The sequence below is a fragment of the Argentina silus genome (assembly GCF_951799395.1).
Source record: "Argentina silus genome assembly, chromosome: 19".
Lineage (NCBI taxonomy): Eukaryota > Metazoa > Chordata > Actinopteri > Argentiniformes > Argentinidae > Argentina > Argentina silus.
Window position 1 is genome coordinate 9,216,506 of NC_139673.1, and position 9,848 is coordinate 9,226,353.

Below are 9,848 nucleotides of genomic sequence, written 5' to 3' on the forward strand. Positions count from 1 at the left end.
TAAACAATTGGAACATCTCTTGAACATTTTCTTTCCAGGATTCACCATAACATTTCTAAACAGAATGATGCTCGTTCTCATTGAATATAAAAGCAACACATGCATGCCTACATATGTCTACTTTCATACTCACAGACTGTACATCTCTTGTACCGACCACAATGACATACAGGCAGCATGTTCTCCTCTTGAGACAAGAAATAAAACCTTTACAATGAGTGGATGAAACAAATCAGAATGGATCAACTCTGAAGTTGCTCAGAAAACCATTCTGACACCATAACCTACTCAAATATGCATACCCTCACACACACACACACACACACATAACATTTACAGACTGTAGGATTATGGTGCACTTGTCTCATGAACAGTAGTTGATCTCCACTACCACAGAATTAAAGGGAATACCTGACCATCCACTGGGATGGTTTTGACTTGATCTGTACCCTGTGTGCTCCCTCCTGCTGTGTCCATACATGCGGTATGCATATGTACAGGCACATATATTCCTCAGTTAATAACTAGGTTATTCGCCTTCTCCATGTTCAAATGTATATCGTATCTAGCTCTTGTTAGCATGAGTAAACTTTTTGGTTCTGTACAAAAAGGAGAGAGAGAGATTGAGATTGACTGTAAACACAAAAGCAAATCATACTTGGCTAAGGATCTGCAGATGCAATGTTCTGACATATGTAATGCATTTTTTGGCTGCTAGAGCGCGTAGCGTTGGTGCATTTGAGACGCGGAGAGCAGAGCTGTGCCGTGCCGGTCCCGACTTGGCAACCGAGGGCCCAGCTGTGGAGCCTCTATACTCTACATGGACCGCCGCGCGGAAAGAGTTGACAAAAGGTCAAAACACAAACCATGGCAGAACACTGCACTTCACGATTCACACGCCTACGCACGCACACAAGCACGCGTGCGTACGCACACACACGGACAAGAATGCTCAGTTACTATTCATTTTCATAGAGTTAGGAAAAAAGGATCGTCCTATTTTCAGGTCACACAGTGAGACCTCTTCGTACTATATACAGATGACACTTTGCATAATTATGTGTGAGGGAATTCATGTTAATAATAATCATCCACATACTGTAGTGTGTTTGAATTCTAACTACCTGTTTACAAGGGTAACCTTTGACCCTTACGATGATTATGATTAAAGTCTCTTTCTCTTGTCCCACTAGCTATATCAACAGAAATCACTCTCCGTCTGAGGACACTGTTCCAATGTTCCCAACTTAAATGCTGTATGATAATGATAGATGTGTGCAATCGAAGCTCTTGAACCTCAAAATCAGATTCCTGTCACCTGAAGTGCTCCTTCTCTGCCCATTGTGGAGAGTGGCAGGGCAGGGCATGCCCTCACTGTGGGTGCCTACTGCTTGGCATGTACTTGTCCCTATGTTACCGTGCCGATCACGAGAGGTGGCTGAGGTACCGCAAGTGGCAGCCATTAGCAAACAAAGCCATATTTAAATGCCACTTATGGTCACTAAAAAGAGCCAGCGCCTTAGACCTCACCACCAGCTGCTGTCCCTCTCAGGGACACATGACTCTAGTCTGTACAAACACAAACTACTCCAATCATAAGATGATGTATGATGCCTTTCTATGTGTTGAAAGACAAACTTGGATTTTTTGTAATTGTCTCACTTACATTGTCACTTCATAAGATGATCATTTCTTTTGGCTACTTTCTCTTAGAGAAGACAGGATGTGTTCGGCTAAGAGAAGCCACAACAATCACAACTCAAGTCCTATGAGTTAATGTGTATTTCGGTAAATATTTTATACATAAAAATCAAATATATCAGTCTTTGAATATATTCATTTTGCTATGTACAAAGTGCTTTAAACAGTGTTTGATCCTTTCAAAGGTTTGGACAAAACCAGTAAAGTATATACTGTACCCTCAGATTACAGACAAGCAGGTTTTAGAAGAATGGGCAAATTTACCAATCCTTCCAGCCTGGCAAGTTAAGGATGTAAATAATCATTTCTGCGAAAGCTGCAATGAGGTTTGTGATTTTCTTAAATACTGACAAATCAAGTTAAACTCTATCCCTCAGGTTCTAAGCGTTGTTCTCCTGGAATTAAACTCTCTCTCTCTCTCTCTCTCTCTCTCTCAAATGCCAACCTGAAGTGCCGTCTGGAAAAAAGAATGGAAATTATTGTTCTTAGGTGCTTCGATGCTACCAACTTTGCCACATTAAGATGGGAGGACAGAACGTCCTCCACTAAAACCACTCATGCAAATCAGGACACAAATCAAGAGAATAAAAAGATGGTGGAATGAAAAGAAGAGGGGGGGGGCTCCTCATCGACGTTAGCGTACGCACTGAGCACAGTGCTGCTTTAAGGCTATGAGAAAGCTCAGAGAGGGCTGGAGCTACGCAGCCATGGTGGAGAGCTACAACCATGTCACTAGCCTCAGTTCACAGTGGCATCCAGGAGTCACATATGACTAATCCTCTAGTCACAACACAGTCAGTCTGTTGTCCTCTCTCTCTCTCTCTCTCTCTCTCTCTTGCTCACACACCCACGGTCCTCATGGACTCATATACTCTCTTTTGGCACAAGGCGGGGGGGGGGGGGGGGGGGGGGAAGGGCAGATTTTGGTCTGCAGCTATGTGTACTATATTACAAATATTCTCAAATGATTCAATTCGCAGGATCCTCGACCACCGCCAGGACATAACGTGTACAACTGTATACAAAACCGACATTATGTTTACCATGTCACTTCACTGTCACAGTCTACGACCCTCGAGTAGATGATGCCTTTAGTCAAATCAAATCAACTTATAGACAGACAGGTTTGACTCGTATTCCATTTCTATATTTCCAGTCGGATATGAATGTGGAAGCTATGGCACAGAGGGGAGGACACTGCCATTCACCAGATCTGTGTTAGATATCGTGTGGACGACTCTATAGCCAAATACCAAAACCTTTAGCAAATGCCCAAAACACAGTAATGTCTAAACTCTGAAACTTCTGATACAAAAGGAATGCCTTAAACGAGCGAAAACAGATTTCATCCCTTCCCTTAACGCAAAAAGTGCTTTGCTGAAATATGATTTCATCACTTTCGTGAGTCCAGTGTGGTGGTTTAGTAATTATTATTATTATTATTTATTTTTTTAGTAATGTATTTTTATTATTATTATTTATTTATTTATTATTATTTTATGTGTCGTAATACAGTTGATACTTTAGTACACATCCACATGTCGTCATCCCAAGGCACTTATTTGAGATGTGTGACATTATCATCTTCAGTGATGTGCTTTGTGGACCTCAGTATTGAACAGTATATGACTCCTATTTTAAAAAACCACTCCAGGTTCCCTTCAGATAAGGAGCGAAATATTCTCATGTGCCATAACGCCACATAAAAGTATCCTGATCAAAAACTATTAAATGTTATTCTAAATAAGTGTACTCTCAGTCAGCTATGGAACAGATGCCCTCCGAACACATAAAAGCCACCGTATCGGGAGAGAACAATGTCTGATAATATCCACATCGTTAGGTCAGGTGTCCTACACGCCCCGGAGGACTATTGTTCACTCACAATATCCCCCCTCCCCCTTCTTGAAATGGTTTGGCATTCCCCCCCCGGCTCCTGTGAGTTTCACAATACCACACCTCTCTCTCTGAGACTGGTCCTTATTGTCAAGAAGACAACAGAGGTTCTGTTCTCCCAACAAAGGCCTCTACCCACTACGCCTGTTCTGGATCTGTTAAAAGGTTGTACACATGGGAGTCCGCTGGCAAAACTCATGGAAATAGAAGGGAATAAAACCGTGGCGATACCTAGTGATCACCACCAGATGTCCCACAAACCACAATTGAAATTGCCTGTAAACCTACGAGTGTAAAAATGTCTCAGTATTTTTTAATTTTGAGTTGCAGATACGTTTGAGGTTCAATATTCATTTTCGTCGTACCCTTGTTGCTTTGACTTCAAATAAAGAGCGTCTATCAGTTGTATATCAGCTTTACTCAAAGGAAATATGCAAACTGCATGGCTAAAATATAACATCTTGGTACCATACAGTACACACACACACACACACACACACACACACACCACATATTTTCTTATATATGTAACAAAACAAATCCTCATTTTGTACACTACACGACTTATGCTTGTCTTGTTCAGAATGAAATGATTCCAAAACCGTGTAAGATTTCAATACCTCCACACAAATAATGGATGTTGTCGGCTAGTTGATCACTGGAGAGATTTTGCACAATTGCCTGAGTACAAGCACAGAAGGTGGAAAAACTAAAAGAAAACAAAGTCTACGCAGACTGAAATCCTCCTTCCCCACCTCCTTCCCCACCTCCTTCCCCACCTTATCTAGACTCTGTGCTCTGAGTCCTTGAGTAAATGGCACACTCGTAATGTGAAGGTCTCTCCTGCTGCATCTGCCACACTACTAGGAGTAATGCCAGACACACAGCCAAAAGGCCCCCCCCCCCCCCCCCCCCGTGTTGCTGTTTCTTCCACCCAACCAAGAGCTGTCATGTGCGTTGTAGCGTCTCGAGATATGAACAATAACAGTAAAAGGATTGTTTTCCCTTCATTCTCACCCCTTGTGTTGCCCAGAAAACATACTTCATATAATACACCCTTTTTCTATGACAACTTTGCGAACTGACCATGCACTGTCACAGATACAGTGTTACAATAATGTATTTGAAGAACTACGCCATATTGGTTCTGTACAGTTGAGAAAAGCACTAATTTTGCTTTTTTTGAGAGCTTGATGCTATTATTTGAACAGTATTTTGAATGCATAATTCCCCCCCCCCCCCAGCAAGGCTCCAAAGGTGTCCAAATGGATAGGCATCCTAATGCCAGGATTAGGTCAAGCAGGCCGTGTGATTTGACCACTAGCTGTGGTTCTGCCCTATACTGCTCAGATAAATGTATAGATAGATATGCCCCATGTAGGGGACTATGGTGCACATAGAAAGGGTTATTCAACAACACCGTCTTAATAAATAATTCTTCTAGCGAAATGAAAAATGCAGTTTGTTTTGTTATATATCTTATGCTATTGTGTTCCTATTTGTCTGCTTAAAACTAGAATACACTTTCTAATTCCTTTCACCACAGAATAAGGCCAGTCAGTCAGCCCTGGTTCCAGTTCTGCCAGAGGTTAGACTGGCCCCGGTGCAGTCAGCTGAACAAGAGAGTAAGAGGAGAGAGAGAGAGAGAGAGAGAGGAGAGAGAGAGAGAGAGAGAGAGAGAGAGAGAGAGAGAGAGAGAGAGAGGAGAGAGAGAGAGGAGAGAGAGAGAGAGAAAAATAGAGAGGAGAAGGAAGAGGAGAGATGTGGCTGTACCAGTGGTGGCCCCTGGGGGACGCTGTCACACAGTGATATCCTCCCCCAGGGTTAAATACTGATGTCCCCCCCCCCCCCCCGCCCCTCACCCCTCCCCTGCCCTGCCCCCATCCCCACACACACAGCCAGGCTGCCAGGGAGCTCGAGGGCTGAGTCATCTGCAGTAGGCACTTTTAACACCTTTTGGTCTCAGGACTTCTCCCTGGGACCTGAGAGCCTGTGCAGCCTCCGGGAGGGAGGAGGCTTTAGATGAAGGAACACACTCAATGGGACTCGAACCGTCTGTGTGACAATCTGACCTTCCAAGTAAAGGGACATGTTGCAAATGAGTTCTGCAGTGTTAAACACATGAGGTATTCCAGTTCAGGCTGGGGAGGGGGGCGGGGCTGGGGGGGGGGGGGGGTCTGGCCTGTGAATGGCCCCCTTCTTTTCACCACCTCTTTTCATGGGTCGGGATTTCAGCGTCCCCCTCAGCTCTGATATTCAAGACAGTTAAACTAGGTTCACCAGACAGCCAGCTAGCTAAGCACCTCTCAAACTGACGTAATGCCATCGAACAGTTGTGCCAACAGTCAAGGCCCCCGCATGTCTATCTCATCTTCATGAAAGAGCTGAATGGAGACGTGAACTGGAATATCCCACAGGTGCCAGAGAGATCTCCTCTGCCGCCCTGGTATGGCACTGTCACAGGCCTGCCACTGGGTGGCACTGTGCTCTGGACCCCTCTAGAGGGCAGTATCATAAACCTCCTGCTGCAGGGCGGGGATGGGGGCTGGGATGGGGGCAGGGGTGGGGGTGAGGTCTCTCTGGGGCAGCATGGGGCCAGGGGGGTAGGGATGGTCCCACACAGGGTCTCTGACGGAGGGGGGTGTTGATAGGGGCGGGGGGCCTGGGACCACCGGGCTCTGGCCCCTCAGCTGGTCCCTAACATCCTGCTCCAGACTGGGAGGCACTACCAGCTGGTCCTCGGGGTCCTGCTGGGCAGGGGCAGTAAAATAGCCCGACTTCTTCTTCGGGGCCTCGAGGGCCACCTCGATGAGGTTATGGCTGTCCTCCGGGGCCACCACCGAGCCGTTGGACAGCTTCTTCCCGAATAGGCTGGAGGTGGAGGGGGACTTCTTCAGGTCCGACATCTCCCTCCCGCACACGGCCAGCAGACAGCCGTTGGTCGCCGACACCACCACGCTGTTCTGCCGGCGCATCTTCCCGTTGTGGTAGTCGAGGCCTCGCCTGTCGAAGTCCTGGTCCTTGGGGCTGTCCGGGGCCCCCGAGCGGAGCTGGAAAGCGCAGCAGTGGATGTCCACCTCCACCTCCAGCTTGCTCCCGTTGGAGATGACCCCCTCGAGCGGAGCTTCGTCGTCGCTGTCCAGCCCGTTGTCGGACTGGTTGCTGGAGAAGGTGGCGCAGGACGGCTGGCGCTGGAACAGGACAGGGTGCGGCACCGGCCCACCTGGCCCGGGTCCCGAGGGCCCGCAGAGGGTGGCGGCGGGGTGGAGGCTGCAGCGCCTCTCGGGGCGGGACGCGGGGCCCGTGGAGGGGTGCTCGTCCGAGGCCGTGGACCCCGCCTCGCTGCCCACCTCGGAGGCCGACGTCTCGCTGTTGAACTCGGAGGCGATGCCGCTGCTGGAGGAGGGCGTGGCCGGGTCTCCGGGGGGCGCGGGGACGGGGAGGGGGGTCGGGATGGGTCCCCGGGCTTCGGCGTGAGAGAGGGTGGGCTCGCAGGTGCAGCTGTCCTCCCCGATGTGGAGGGACACCACGGCCGCCCCGACGTTGTCCCTGCAGCCGTAGCTCTGGGCCAGGGTGCACAGCTTCTTGGCGGCGGCTCGGGGGTCCCTCACAGCCTGGACGGTGCATACAGCCTCCTGGTAGGACACCCTCTCGAACAGAGCCCGGTTCCCCAGGATCAGGAACTCGTCCTGGGAGCACAGGGGCTCGGTGCGTACCCAGGGCTTAGGTAGGACCCAGGGGGAGAGATAAGAGCAACCCAGCAGGCGAGAGCAGCATGTCACTCCACTCACCTTGTTATCCTGCAACAACAACAACACCATCAACAACACCGTAGAAGGGTTCAGCTCTGCACATCGAATACTAAGAGGAGATTTAACAGTAAGCACTTCCTGAGCATGAAGCATCACATTAAAACTTGATTGAAAATAGATTTTAATTGTGTTCATTTCATGCCTGCTCTCTCTCTCTCTCTCTCACACACACCCAAACACACACACACACACACACACACCCTCACAGACACATACACACACACCCACATACACAACCACACCCATACAGACACCCACACACCCACACACCCCCTAGTACCTCAGTGATAATGGCTTTGCTGACTTTGACCCTCTCCATCTCCTCGGTGCTCTGCTCCAGACTGAAGACCTTGGAGAGGGGCAGGGGCCGGCCGTCGCGGCACAGCACCGCCTGGCAGCTGCCCACGTTGGCCACCGTCAGGCTGAAGTAGCTGCCGGGCTCCGAGGGCTCGTGGTGGAGGTAGCACAGGAGGGCCGAGGCCCCCAGCTTCTGCCCCGCCATGCCCAGTTTCCTGTGCCACAGAGACACGACACAATCATCACGTGACCCGTGTTTACCTGCTCGTTCGGACGCTGGAATGTGTACTTTGAAAACAACTCCAGTTTAATCCCGTCATCCATAAACGTTTATGATGCTGTTATTCGAATGTGTTGATTATGAGCGTAATGCAGTCGTAAATTAGGTCAATCAAATGTGAACGCACGAGGAATAGTAACGTTGTGGGCTTGTCAGAGTCACCCTGAGGGCCATATAGTAATGACTAATTATGACACTGTGCTTTGGAAAGAGTTGGTGTGCATCAGTTTACTGGCAGTCTGTCTGTTTATGTCTGTGTGTGTGCGTGTGTGTGTGTGTGTGTGCACATGTGCGTGTAGGACAAATCCTACCCGGGCTTTGGAAAGAGTTGGTGTGCATCAATTTACTTCTAGTCTGTCTGTTTATGTCTGTGTGTGTGTGTGTGTGCATGTGTGCGCGTGTGGGTGTGTGTGTGTGTGTGTGTGTGCACATGTGCGTGTAGGACAAATCCTACCCGGGCTTTGGAAAGAGTTGGTGTGCATCAATTTACTGGTAGTCTGTCTGTTTATGTCTGTCTGTGTGTGTGTGTGTGTGCATGTGTGTGTGTGTAGGACAGATCCTGACCTGTGTGAGGTGAGGAAGGTGTTGCTCATGTACACACTGTCCACGCCGGAGTGCAGCAGTTCCTCCGACAGCACATCTCCCATGGTGCACTGCAGCAGCCGAGGCACTTCCTCGTTGCGGTCTCCGTCGAAGATGCCGTAGGCCGCCTCGATGCTGTCCCCGAAACGGTCCACCGCCAGCACGGACACACACAACCTGTCCCCAAGGTGAAGACACAAAGCATTAACACACACACACACACACACACTCATCCAACACTCATCCAACACTCAAATTCAACTGGAAGACCTTATACACACACGACTACAACACCCAGAGTTCCTCACTGCAAACCCAGCCCTACAGGCACAGTAACTGTACATCCAGAGAGACAGACAGACAGACAGACAGACAGACAGACAGACAGACAGATAGATAGATACAGATACTCCTCATCTCTACATCTCTAGGGGTACCGTCTCTCTACAGACCACAGTAGGGGGTGGTGGGGTGGTGGTGGTGGTGGGGGGGGGGGATTGACACTAGACACGACTCTCTGTGTGACTCTGGGGTGGCCATGACCCAGCGATGACAGCCAGACACGCTGGGGCCCTCATCAATGATGCAGAGGACACTGGGCCTGAGAGCCGCTCCAACCACAGGAAGTATTGGTACTTTTCAACCAGATCCAGGGCCCAGACCGTCCAGGGCCCAGACCGTCCAGCACCAGGCCCACGGCCCACGGCCCCCGGCCCGGCCAGACGTTTACGAGAGGATAGGAGCCAAGCCAAGAGAGCGAAGCAGAAGAGAAAGCTGCTGACACAGACAGCGAGAACCACATCCTCTTCTCGAGAGCGTTTATTAATGTACTGTTGACTCACAGAGATGAGAAATGAGGAACCAGATCTAGATGCTTCTCACGATCAAGCATGCTTGGGCGCACACACACACGCGCACATACGTCGCATTTCTCTCTCTCCCTCCCTCCCTCCCTCCCTTCCTCCTTCCCTCCCTCTCATAGCTCTCTATTGCACTCACTTGTTTCTCTGTCCACTCATCTCAGCGTAACCATGGTTCCACAGGGTGGAGGAGCCCAGGGAGTCTCCTGCCGTCATGGCCGGCTTCTGGTCCAGCTTCAGGGTGGTGATGTGGCTGAGGAGAGAGAGACACAGAGAAAGCTGTGAGATCACCACACACCACCAGAGGCCGGTGGAGGCAGAAATCGGAGGACGGGCCTCATTGTAACGCACCGAACGGAATGAGGAACGGTATCACTTGTTTGACGGAATGAGGAATGAGGAACGGTATCACTTGTTTGA

At 49.4% G+C, this 9,848-nt stretch overlaps 2 protein-coding genes across 2 annotated transcripts in view; both read right to left on the minus strand.

The window, feature by feature from the left end:
* The window catches only part of ap1g1 (adaptor related protein complex 1 subunit gamma 1), a 142,045-nt gene that overhangs the window by 81,479 nt on the left and 50,718 nt on the right, over positions 1 to 9,848 (minus strand). The gene's annotated exons all lie outside the window — the stretch shown is intronic.
* phlpp2 (PH domain and leucine rich repeat protein phosphatase 2) overlaps positions 6,096 to 9,848 on the minus strand; it is a gene marked incomplete at its 3' end in the record, with an annotated part of 29,083 nt that continues 25,330 nt past the window's right edge. The window contains exons 15-18 of the mRNA XM_083691201.1: positions 9,568 to 9,681; positions 8,551 to 8,745; positions 7,690 to 7,921; positions 6,096 to 7,397 (exon numbers count right to left, since the gene is read on the minus strand). Of these exons, the coding sequence (XP_083547327.1) occupies positions 6,096 to 7,397; positions 7,690 to 7,921; positions 8,551 to 8,745; positions 9,568 to 9,681 (1,843 nt within the window). The remainder of the gene's footprint in view (positions 7,398 to 7,689; positions 7,922 to 8,550; positions 8,746 to 9,567; positions 9,682 to 9,848) is intronic.